This window comes from Rhinoderma darwinii, chromosome 1, assembly GCF_050947455.1.
Source record: "Rhinoderma darwinii isolate aRhiDar2 chromosome 1, aRhiDar2.hap1, whole genome shotgun sequence".
Lineage (NCBI taxonomy): Eukaryota > Metazoa > Chordata > Amphibia > Anura > Rhinodermatidae > Rhinoderma > Rhinoderma darwinii.
In genome coordinates, this window is record NC_134687.1 from 447,701,585 (window position 1) to 447,714,759 (window position 13,175).

At 43.0% G+C, this 13,175-nt stretch overlaps 1 protein-coding gene across 6 annotated transcripts in view; it reads right to left on the reverse strand.

Moving 5' to 3' along the window:
• PISD (phosphatidylserine decarboxylase) overlaps positions 1-13,175 on the reverse strand; it is a 33,864-nt gene that overhangs the window by 12,111 nt on the left and 8,578 nt on the right. Inside the window, exons 1-2 of one of the 6 annotated variants that reach the window (XR_012849717.1) lie at positions 12,224-12,537; positions 11,133-11,298 (exon numbers count right to left, since the gene is read on the reverse strand). The exons of 1 other annotated variant lie outside the window; for it this stretch is intronic. Coding sequence is in view for 4 of the 5 variants with exons in the window: in XM_075831576.1 (XP_075687691.1) it covers positions 11,133-11,298; positions 12,224-12,408 (351 nt within the window). In the remaining variant the exon portion in view is untranslated. Of the gene's footprint in view, positions 1-11,132; positions 11,299-11,840; positions 12,173-12,223; positions 12,538-13,175 lie in introns of those variants that run through there. 4 more of the 6 variants (XM_075831576.1, XM_075831605.1, XM_075831592.1 and 1 more) reach the window with 4 other exon arrangements.

Consider the following 13,175-nt stretch of genomic DNA (forward strand, 5'->3'; position numbering starts at 1 on the left):
GACGAAAAAATAAAAAAGTTATAGCTCTTTGAATGCGACTATAGAAAAACGAATAAAATAGTTTGGTCATTAGGGCCTAAAATGGGCTGGTCGCTAAGGGGTTAAAGGCCATGTACACCTTCGAGGGGCATATACGTATGAACTTAGATGTGATGGACAATGGATGGATCCTGCGTGTCAGAGAACCCCTTGACCTGCTGTCTCTGAACAAGTCAGTTCCGCGGACCTGATGGAAACAGGATTTAGCGCTACATACAGCTGCTCAGTATACAGAGCAGCTGTATCTAAAAAAGTTACAATTATTTTTAATAAAGACTATTTATAAAGTTGCACCAATCCCACTGATTGAGCTTATTTAAAAAATAAATAAATAAATGCCCCTAAAAATGTTTACATAGCCTTTAACCCCTTCCCGCGATTGGGCTTGACTGTACGACCAGAATCAGTGATTTCCCATAATAGGGCATAGAGTTACACCCAAGCTTTAAACTGTCACCATGTCAACAGACACAGTGACAGCGTCCTGATCGCAACAGTCATAGACTGTTGCCGAGCAGGACTCGCGGCACAGGACCAATCAGAGTGGTCCCATGCTGGCAAGAGCTGTGATTGGCCAGTCAGTACTGACAGGCAAATCACAGCGCAGGAGACTTGTTGTGCCGGCATCTCCGGCTCTGACATGCTCATTCCTGTCAGAGAGCTTGTCAGAAGCCAGTGAAAGATTGTTAAAAGAACAAAACCCAGCGATCTGCCCCTGTTGTGCCCACTGATGACCCCATTTGGTGCCCACTGGTTAGATAATTATATCATTTGTCAGCCAGTGTCCTTCTGCCGTGTGATCTGTGCCGTGATATCACTTGTCGCAGTACCTGGTCGCCATCACCCTGCTGTGTCCCTAGATTGCCCACTGCCCGAGTTCCCTGTTAGGTAGCAATGCCACGTCTCATTTCGTTTTCCCCCTGGTAGGTAGGGTACGCTTACTCTTTGAATACAGCAGGGTCGCTGGTCTGTTCTCATTCTGCAGTTGAGAGTAGCGCTGTTTATTTTTTGTTAAAAATAAAAAAAGTGACAAAAATTTTTTGTTAGTTAGTAGCTGAACTAAATTATGGCCAAAAGAGTCTTCTCAGCCGAGGAAGAATATGAAATGATGTGTTCCAATACGGACAGCGCAAGTGAAGGTGAAGCACAGTTCGTGCTTTCATCTTTATACAGTGACTCTGAGTCTGCACCCCCCCCAGTTGGCACAGAGGAGCCGTAGGTCCTGCTCTGCCTGAGCTGACATGGGAAACTGTGGACAATTATACCCCCCAGGTGCCTAAATTTACAGCCCCCTCAGGCATTAAAATTGACACTACGGATTTCAGCCCCATTGACTATTTTAACGTTTTTTTTTCCAGACGCCCTTTTAGATTTATTGGTCCAGCAGACCAACATATATGGGGTACAATTTATCGCCCAGAACCCCAACTCTTTTTATGGGAGAAGCCAAAATTGGACCCCTACAAACGCAGTGGAATTGCGAAAGTTTTGGGGCTTATTTTTAAGTTTTGGTCTCATAAAAAAGCCCAGTATTAGAGACTATTGGTCCCCTGATATTTTATATAATACCCCCCTTTACCGCACAGTAATGACAAGGATGCGATTCGAAGCCATCCTAAAGTTCCTGCATTACAATGATAATAGCCAGTGCCCACCCCCACAGGACCCAAATTTGGATAGGCTGTATAAAATAAGACCATTGTTTGCCCACTACTACAAAAGTTTTTCCCAAGTTTATACCCCCCCCAACAAAATATTTCGGTGGATGAGTCATTAGTGAGCTTCAAACGGTAGACTGCACTTCAGGCAGTATCTACCCAATAAAAGAGCCCGGTACGGCATAAAACTCTACAAAGTCTGTGAAAGTGCCACCGGTTACACGTACTCTTTTAGTGTTTATGAGTGGTAAGACTCTCATATAGATCCCCCAGAATGCCCCCCCTTCCTAGGAATTAGTGGAAAGATCGTATGGGATCTTATCCATCCTTTACTTGGCAAAGGATATCATCTTTACCTGGACAACTTTTATAACAGTATCCCATTGCTGAAAGTTCCGTCATCCAGATCCACATTGGCGTGCGGAACAATCCGCAGAAATCAGAAGGGCCTCCCCAAAACTTTGCTGGGTCAGATCCTAAAATTAGGAGAGAGCAGAGCTGTCTGCAGCGACGATCTGCTCCTCCTGAAGTATAGGAATAAAAGGGACGTCCTTGTACGGACCAGCATACACGACAGCAGAGGCAGCCTTGTCCCTGTACGCGGATCCACCACCCAAGTTCCCAAACCATAATGTGTACAGGAGTACAACAAATATATGGGTGGCGTTGACCTGTCTGACCAGGTCATAAAACCATACAGCGCCATGCGCAAGACCAAATGTATGGTATAAAAAGCTTTCTGTCCATCTTACACAGATGGCTTTATACGCCTTTATCCTCTGCAGATATGCCGGCAGTGGGGATACGTTCCCGCAATTTCAGAAGGTCATCAAGTCCCTGATATTTGATGACAAGGTAGGAGAGGGTAGTTCATCTGGTTCTTCCGTCAGCAGGATAATTCCCGGCCAGCATTTCCCCACTGAAATCCCCCCCACTGAAAAAAAAACAAGCCTCAAAAAAAATGCTGTGTGTGCGCCAAGCGAGGTATTCGTAAGGACATCACATACCAATGTGAGACGTGTCCCACAAATGCCGGCCTGTGCATGAAATAATATTTCAAAACATACCATACCTCCTTGGATTTTATGGAATGGTGGGTAGGTTGGTAGTGGGACCTGCTATTCCCTCTCCCTCCATTGCGGCTTTTACAGGTTGCCCTCCTTAGTTACTAAAATCAAAGTATTTTTTATTATACCCCTAGATGAATACCTAGAGGGTTGTCACTTTACAAATTAAAAATTCTCACTATACCCCTAGATGAATACCTTGAAAGGTGTTACATTTAGGGATGCACGATGCATCGAAACATCAATACGGTTTCGATACTGTGTATCCCCAAAGTGTTCGATACCGTTATTTCATGTATTTCGATACTTTGCTGAGTGGCTGCACAGCTCAGTATTGTAACACATGAATGTATGAGAGCGGGGCTGCGGCTGTGTAATACAGCCATTGCCCCGCTTCTGACAAGTGCGTGTTGTCAGGATGATGCGATGCGGCCAGCGCTGCACTAATGAGCGGCGACACTGAAGACAGGACATGGCGGGCGCACTGCAAAACACCCATGTTCTGTCCTCAGTGCCGCCCACATCACCTCATGCTGACCGCGCGCGCACTTATTTTCAGGAGCGTGGCAATGGCTGCATTACAGAGCCGCAGCCCCACTCTAGAAAAAGGCGGAGATCAGAGAAACCTCTCATCTCCACCGCTATTCCCCTGAATGCTGCGATCACAGCGGACTGCAGCATTCAGGGGAAAAGGAGAAGGGGGGATGCCCCTTGGATCGCGTCACAGGGAATTCCTGTGACATGATTGGGGGACATACCATATATGGCCAGACAGCCCAGGGTCCATTGAAGGACCCCAGGGCTGTCCTACCATATTTCCAGTTAGGGCATACTTAGGTATGTCCTAACAACTGTCTGTGTACTATCCGTACACAGACTAATGTACTGTAATATACATATATGCCAGTACATTACTTTGTTTTTACTGTAGTTTTAAACTTTAATGTTACATTTTAAAAAATACACATACACCTTTTTTACAATAAACATTAAAATAAGTCTCAATACATAAAATACACATTCGTATTGGCGCAGCCGTAATAACCTGCTCAACAAATTTTTTTTGCATCATTTATGTGTACGCTTAAAAAAAAAAAAAAAAAAAAGTCTTTCTTTCACTTATTGTGGGGCACGAGGTGTGATGATGAATTTAACCTCCATGTGCCTCACATTAATAGTAATTAACCCCATCATGTACCTTACATATTAACCCATTATGACTGAGAAACATGATGGGGTTAATGAATTTTGCATTAATAGTAATCACACCTCGCGCCTCACATCAGAAAACAGAAGAACTTTTTTTTTTTTTTTATTACTGTTGGCAAAGTATCGTTTTGGTATCGAAATGGCAATACTAAACTAAGTATTGGTATCAAAGTCCAAATTCTAGTATCGTGACATTCCTAGTTACATTACAATCTAAATCTTCTCACTATACCGCTAGATGAATTCTTTGAGGGGTTTAGTTTCCTAAATGGGGTCACTTTTCTGGGTTTCTAATGTTTTCACACCCCAGATCCTCTGTTTTCATGACACAGGGCAGTAAATGCCATCGTACTAGGCCTCAGATGTTGCATAGTGCTCTTTAACTTCTGAGCCCCGCCACGTGCTCAAACAGCAGTTTATCTACACAAATGGGGTATTGACATATTCAGGAGAAATTGCGTAACACACTGTGGCTGCTTTTTCTCCTTTAACCCCTTGTGAAAATGATGAATTTGGGGCTAAAGCAACATTTTCTTTAAAAAAAAAAAAAAGAAATCTAAATTACATTTTTTTTACTGCCCAGTGTATGAAACACCTGCGGAGTCAAAATGCTCACTATACCACTTGAACAATCCTTGAGGGGTGTAGTTTCCCAAATTGAGTCACTTTTGGGGGGGTTTCCACTGTACTGGTACCTTTACAAATGCGACATGGTGCAGAGAAATCAATCCAGCACTCCAAAAGCTAAATGGCGTGCTTTCGTTTAAGAGTCCTGCCGCTTGCCCAAACAGCAGGCGTTTCATAGGCAGTGACTCCTAGCGTCGTACATAACTATGATGCTAGGAGCCCGGCTCCCTGCAGTGTGTTCGGTCCGGGAAACGCGGCCGACGTACAGACCGTATATCACGGACCGAACATGCTCGTGTGCATGGGGCCTAACAAGCACACCACCTGGCCAGGTTATCAAAAGATATACACAAACTCAATTCCCATAATAGTAGATCAATATTCAATAAATAGCCCATCAAATAGATATTAACAGATTACATAAAGGGAAAAAAGGGGGTTGGTGAGAGCTTATCCAATGAACCTAGTAGATCTTTCCTCTTCTATATATTCTTGCATTAAAAAAAAAAAACGCCTTGTATGTACTAACTGTGCGCTTTCCCATCGATTTCAATGGGTAGCTTAATGAAGCATTTTTGGACGCGTAAAACACACGTCAAATACATGACGTGTGAACAGGGCCTAAATATATGTGTGAAGTTTTACATAGTTAGTACGGCTGAAAAAAGACACGTCCATCAAGTTCAACCAAGGGACGGGAAAAGGGAAGGAAAACATTTCTACACATAGGAGCTTATACTTTTTTGTTCTAGGAAATTATCTAAGCCTTTTATAAAGCCATCTACTGTCCCTGCTGTGACCAGCTCCTGCGGTAGGCTATTCCATAGATTCACAGTTCTCACGGTAAAGAAGGCTTGTCGTCTCTGCAGATTGAACCTTTTTATTCATCCAGACAGAGGGAGTGCCCCCTTGTTTTTTGAGGGGGTTTTACATGGAACAGGATTTCACCATATTTTTTGTATGTGCCATTCATATATTTATATAAATTAATCACGTCCCCCCTTAGTCGTCTTTTTTCAAGGCTAAAAAGGTTTAATTTTTTTAATCTTTCCTCATAACTTAGATTCTCCATGCCCCTTATTAGCTTCGTTGCTCTTCTTTGTATTTTTTCCAACTCCAGGGCATCCTTTCTATGAACTGGAGCCCAGAACTGAACTCCTATTCTAGATGAGGCCTCACTAATGCTTTGTAAAGTGGTAATATTACATCCCTGTCCCGCGAGTCCATGCCTCTTTTAATACACGACAATATCTTGCTGGCCTTTGAAGCAGCTGATTGACACTGCATGCTGTTATTGAGTTTATGATTTACAAGTACACCCGGATCCTTCTCAACAAGTGAATCCCCGAGTGTAGCTCCCCCTAGGACATATGATGCATGCTGGTTGTTTGTACCCAGGTGCATAACTTTACATTTATCTACATTAAACTTCATCTGCCAAGTGGATGCCCAAACACTTAGTTTGTTTAAATCTGCCTGCAATTCACGAACATCTTCCATAGACTGAACTATATTAAACAATCTTTAAACTTTAAATTAAAAAAAAATAAAAAATTGATTTTTGAGTATCTTAAAGAGGCTCTGTCACCAGATTCTCAAATCCCTATCTCCTATTGCATGTGATCGGCGTTGCAATGTAGATAACAGTAACGTTTGTTTTTTTTAAAAATGTTCATTTTTGGCCAAGTTATGAGCAATTTTATATATATGCAAATGAGCTTTGAAATGGACAACTGGGCGTGTTTTTTTTCGTATGTCCAACTGGGCGTGTATTGTGTTTTTAACTGGGCGTATATTACTTGTTTTACTAACTGGGTGTTGTGAATAGAAGTGTATGATGCTGACGAATCAGTGACCAGTCAGCATCATGCACTCCTCTCCATTCATTTACACAGCAGCATCACGTTCTTACTAGAATGATGTGCAGCCACATACACAAGTGTCCTGATAATGAATACACATGAAATCCAGCCTGGACGTCATGTGTATTCAGAATCCTGACACTTCTGAATCTTTTCTGAGATTCCAGCAAGCCACGCGTAATCTCGCGAGATTACGAGGTAAACGAGATTTAACGCCCAGTTAAAAACACAATACACGCCCAGTTGGACATACGAAAAAAAACACACCCAGTTGTCCATTTCAAAGCTCATTTGCATGTATATAAAATGGCTCATAACTTGGCCAAAAATGAACGTTTTAAAAAAAAAACAAAAAACAAAACATTACTGTTCTCTACATTGCAGCGCCGATCACATGCAATAGGAGATAGGGATTTGAGAATCTGGTGACCGAGCCTCTTTAAACGAAAAATAGTTGTTAAACTTAGGTTTCAATGGTAATGCTACCGTTGCTAATAGTTTCCGTTTGTCTCCGTTCCGTAAGGTTTCCGTTTTTTTGGCGGAATCAATAGCGTAGTTGACTATGGTTTCCGTTCATGGGATCCCGACGGAAAGGTCCCTCCCGTAAATAGGAGTCCTTTGTCACACGCGTTTAACCAGTATTTACGGACCCGTAAAAAAAGGGGGGCTGGAAATGATGTCACAATCATGTCCAAACCCCTTAAAAGGGTCACATGATCGCTCAGATGCCATTTTCTCTGCGTCTCTATTCAAATATTGAAATCCCCTGATGTCGCCTAGCAACGCCTCCGTAATTACGGGTGTACACACATAGTCACCAGTAATTACGGGAGCCCCATAGACTTCTATGAGCTGCCCGTGCCGTAATTATGGCCTGAAATAGGACATGTTCTATATCTTTCAACGGCACGGGCACCTTCCCGTACGCAAACAGGAAGGTACCCGTGGCCAATAGAAGTCTAGTATTGAATGTCTGGTATTGCAGAACACCATGCTTTGCCTCAAAGAGATTCACAAAATATTAACTATTTCTAGATCCACCAGTGTGTAAAACACTACTGAATTATTTAACTGTAATAAAGAATACCTGGTCCAATGGGTAGAATTCATTTCTTTCTCTGTATTGTGAGAGGCCTATCAGTGCAATAATGAAGACTCTGAAGTGACTGGCGATCTGAAGCCACACAAGCAATCTCAGGTTTTTGGGCCGGAACATCTAATATATATATATGTATTACGCACGCACGCACGCACGCACACACACACACGCACACACACACACACGCTAAAAAGCCTATTCAAAGTTTCCTCTGGTAGATCGGCTTTATTTCTAGCTTATGTTCAATAGTTAAAGGGGTTGTACATTATTAGAACAAAGGGGCTTCTTTTTCTACCAGAAACATCACCAGGCTGTCCAATAGGCTGTGTGTGGCATTGCATCTCAACCCCATTCACAAAGTCCATAAAAAAGAAAGGTTTTGTTTCTGATGAAAAAAAGTTACTTTTTTTATTAATACCTTATTTGTTTTAAACGAGGTCAGAAGATGGGACGTTTCGATACAGGTGAAATCTCCTTGTAGCATCTAAAGGGCTTTCCAACCAATTACGTTTCTAACATCATCACCATAAATGTCTGATTGGTGGGACTCCAACGACCCTCAATCATTAAAACGAAGGGAACACGGCAATCTTTCTAGTACTGTGCTACTCGGACTCTAGTTGGATTCACCTGGGAGGCACTTGTTTGGTCCATTATCAAGCAATAGTTATTATTGTGAGGCATCACCTTCATTTCATCGATTTATGGGGGGGGGGGCAGTGATCGGCCCCCCACCTATCAGACATGAATGGGAAAAACTCTGAGGGAAAAAGTTAAAACATTCCTTCATCCAGTTTTCTGGCATAGAAATACCGCAAATAGACCAAAAGTCGCAAAAAAAGGGCTGTTTGCCCTGCTCTCTCCACTATAAAAAAAAATAAATAAAAAGATGATCAGAAGCGGGCTTGGCCACCCACTGGTTGGAAGGGGGTATGCCATAAACGATGGCGGCGTCTATTTAATTCAGTGTCGCACAGGCAGCCCAAGATGCAACAAATTTATTGCAAGCCGTGTGCTACTTAATAAATTTGTTGCGTCTTACGCTACCTTGTTCTTTTATATTTTTTTTTTTATTAAGACTAGCGCAATCTTAATACATCTTCCTCATAGTTGTTAAGAAATCCTTCCACTGACTCCATAAAGTTTACTAGCAGAACTTGAAAAGAAACTCTAAAGCCCTAGGAAAATCGGTTTATTTAGTGAATAAACCGAAAATATATGATCCATTAATGCGACCGCATTCAGGTTCTGCATAGAACGAGACTTCAGTACAATAATGAGACATATTACGCCTCCCTAATTTTTATTAAAAGTTTATATACAATTCTTTCTGCGCACCATCTTGCCCCGGAGATCTGCCACGGAGTGGATTTAGCGTCCTCTGCATGCCCTTAGTGCAGTGTATAGCTGTGCCCTCAGTTGAATGGATAGGCTATCTTGAGGGGTTTTCATAAAAAGAATTCGCGCAGCACGACCTTCAGTGATAAAAACCTCCTACACTAAATTTCTAGGCGTGTTGGGGGGGGGGGGTGGGGGGGGATAGTTTCAGGCTGGACACAGTGCTGACGTTATCATCGCTGTGCCAAAGGGAAACTCAAAAGGAGGGTCTCAGACTACCGGTGCACACAATGACAGTTTAGAACTGCAGCGGCCATGACGGCAAAAAGAGGACAGTGAAGCACATAAATAAAAAAAAAATAATAAGGTAATAGAATTATGTAGAACTTGTAGGATACCAAGATTAAGGTCTGCACCGGAGCGTTGGAGTTGTCGGAGAACAATACACTTTGGAAGAAGAAAGGTCACACCATAATTCCAATGTTTGAGAAGAGACATTACTGGAAATAACATTCACTTTCTATATCATTTTGTAACTGACAAGACGGGAAGGACCATCATTTAGTTCTTTTATCAGACCTCCACTTTTTCCTGAGCATGTGAAAATCTGAGCGTGCGGAGGAGAGAACTGAATGATCTCAGCCAGACAAAGCCTCACCGTCCTCCAGAACATCCAGGCAACAGTAGCAGTCAATGAAAAGAAGGTTTGCCCCCTGCAGTTATTAGGAAGATTAACCCTAGCATTGCCACCTGAGAAGATTTACATTAGGCTTCCATTTAGAAACCCCTCTGAAACCAAAAGGTGTAAATCTCCTTTTTAATAAGAACCATATAGAGTTCCCTGTATTCAGTCGCCATAGTCATCACGTCTGTCTCAATGCTGCAGATATCGCCATCGTGCAGTCAGATACTGATCAGCGTGGAGGTGACATTTATTCCAGATGAATGAACAAAGGACGCTAGGAATTCAGCATCAATCTGCTATTCCCAGCACTGCCCATCTCCTACACTAAACCCATTTATATTAGGAATTTGATTCACAGAGCTAGGGACAATAGGCTGAGAAACCCCAGAATCAGTTCAATCTGACTCCGCTCTAAAAACAGATCATTTATTTACACACTCATAGAAGTTATACATTAAAACAGCAATCCGGTACAGCTTTTCTTTTTTTTCGGCCCCTGTATGGAAAATACACCCGATAAAAGGTAGGGAATGTAAAACTATCTCCTCCAATCCCAACCGCACTGTGACTGTCCGATTCTGCCGCGTGGACCAGAAGTTACTTTTAGGCTAGATTCACGCGAGCGTTTCCATTTTGCATCCGCAAAAAACACAGGGTTTCTGCTGCATTGCAGTTCCGTGTGACATCCATGTACGGTGCGTGCCTGCGTTTTTTTTACGTCTTGAAAAAAAAACAAAAAACTGAAGGAGGTGGTTTTTTTTCCCTCATCATTTCTTTAGCAACTGGCACGAGAATCACGGACAGCACACGGATGACATGCGTGTGCTGTCCGTTGTTTTTACGCACCCATTGGGCTGCGTGGGGCGCAAAAACAGGACCTGCAGCAAGTTTCACGCTGCGTGAAAAACACCACGTGTGAATAGCCCCATTGAATTAAATAGGTCCATGTAAAATACGCTCGTGTGAATCTCATAGGAATGCATAGTGAAAGTGACTTCGGTCCACGCAGCAGACGCTGGAAGAATCGGGCAGTCACAGTGCGGAGGAGATAGTTTGGCAACAAAGCACCCGGTAAGAGGATTTTCTGATTTACCTTTTACCAGGTGTCCTTTCCAAATGGGGCCGAGATAAACAAAATAAATCACAATTACCCGAGTAATGGGTAGTCTGGTCTTATGTAAATAACGCTTGATCATTCTATAATGAAATGTCAGGCAACTTTTACATATGTTGTGGATCAATTCACCGTTTTCAAAATCTCAACTTGCTGTTGGTAAAATGGAAACATTTTTGCTTACACCCAGAGGCGAATATTCTTTACTTCCACACAGCTGCAGTCTGTTACAATGTATCAACCACAGCAGAAACACAAACCTCACGTCATGGACTCCAGGGTTTTTCCAGAAAGTACAGCTTACACGACTAGTTAGTTACATGACATTCCATTATAGAATCAATACGCTTTATATTTCAGAAGATTAAACATCTACACGTGTTTTACTTATGCTTTGACAAATGTGTGGAAATGGCAATGGGCAGGACACTTACCCTGCTGGTAGGTCGCCATCCCACTCTGGCCAAGGGCCTAAGTGCAGCAAACGGTAAGAGGTAATAAAGGATTGTAAGTGGCCAGGAACGCAATTTCAGTGCTGACCTAGACATGCAGGTCAGCTGCCCCAACCTCCGTCTGAGAGCCAGCTGAGGGAACTGCAACCTGTGGGATCAGATACAAGTGTCAAAAGATCCTGCAAGTGTCCAGGCACTGCCACAATTGTGGGTTCTACCCAATATGAGCACAACAGAGTCACGACTATCATTACACAGCAGATTGGACAGTGCCCGGTGGATATCAGACATGTAAAGGACATGTGGAACACTGCAGAATTGACTTCTACAAACCAGGCTTAATCCTATGAAAACAGTCCGACAAGCAAATCGGAGTAGAATTTTTCAGCTACTTAAGAATTAAAAGTTCTAGAACCAAGTAGCATATAACCCCTTGCATGTACTCTGGGCCTAGAACCACATTCAAGCTTCTAAGCAAAATTGTCCACGTATTCAATTATTCATAGCTAATTATTCCTATATTAGGCAGATTTTCTCTGCTCATTCCATAAAATACTAAGTCAAGGCAAGAGGTCTACCAATCACAACCATCCAAAAAATGACCTTCATATATCAGAAGAGAAATAGGACAATAAAAATACTTATCACAGTGTTCCGCAGAGGCTTAAAAATAAAGGAAAACTAACAAACCTCAGAGTTACTTGTGCACAGATGCTCAGCTCAAAATCGTATATATTGCCGGCAACTGAAAGATGAGGTACCCAGTAACCAGGGCCGCCTCTCGCTCCCCCCTTTCACTGCAGACAACCACCGACCAATCCCTGCCTTGCTGCCTCTTTCCACATCCATCCTTTCCAGAGACACATTCCTCTCAGTCCCGGTGTCTCATTCACAGCGCACAATGCTGAGCCAGCTGCTTTTCTGCCCGACTGGCCACACAGTAGCCTCATTCTATCCCTCCCCCTCACTCCACTGAATACATAAGGAGCTTTTGCCTAATTAGGCCAAACAAAAGCTTAGCCATTGCACTCCCTGTCCTTCCCCATCCCAGCTGACCCGCAAAGTGAGGGTACCTGAAGCGTGCCCGTCTGGTCGAAGAGCTAGTGTCAGATTTAGCCGGTTCGGATGGGTCAGCTTGTTCTTCCCTAACCGAGTTAGCGTCACTCGCTGCTCGCGTCCTGCGAACATGAAGTTTCACTTTGCGCAGGTTACATCTGGAGGGTAGAGAATTTACAAGAGGTTTCCGGCATCTCACCATCTCCTCAAATACAGGCTCGGAGCAAGCTGGCCCCTCTGTGACAGGCACATCATCAGGGCTGAGGCCGTTGGTCTTGAAGCCTCCTACTCTGGTGCAGGATGTGACGACAGATGTACACACTCCGTAATAAGCAGGTTTCTACCTTTTGCTCCTCCTTCACCTCCTCATCGGATGGGAGTTCCGCTCTCCTTTTTTGCAGTGCCTGCTCTACAGTATGTGCTGGATACATCACACAATGAACAAGAACGGGTCAAAAGGCAAGCTAATAAAAAAAGACTAAGCCAAATGCAATTTTATTGCAGAATGATTTCTGACCGTGACTTACATTCTAATAACAGGTTATCGTATAGTATAATAACTTAAAGGGGTTCTCTAGATGTTGCTTTAAATGGACCTGTGTATTAAGCCATACTGAAAATAGGCATCGTAAAATTCATTTGCATCCAGTATTTGTTGAATAACCTGGTGGTCATGGGCAGCACCTTTCATTCATACAAAAAGCTGTTACACCCACCACATTAGGAACGGATGGTGAATTGCATTGCTTGTGTGCAGATTGCAATGGCTGCAGAAAAAGTCTGCAATGTGTGAACCCAGACTAAAATCATCATATTAAAGCCCATTTGTACTAGTAAAGATCGAATATCTATCTGATCTGCTCTTAGGCACAACATGCACACGACCGTAAGGGTTTTTATGGTCCTGCAAATACAGATCCGACGCCTACGGATACACTTCTGTAGCCATCTGCAATTGTGGAAGTGCCC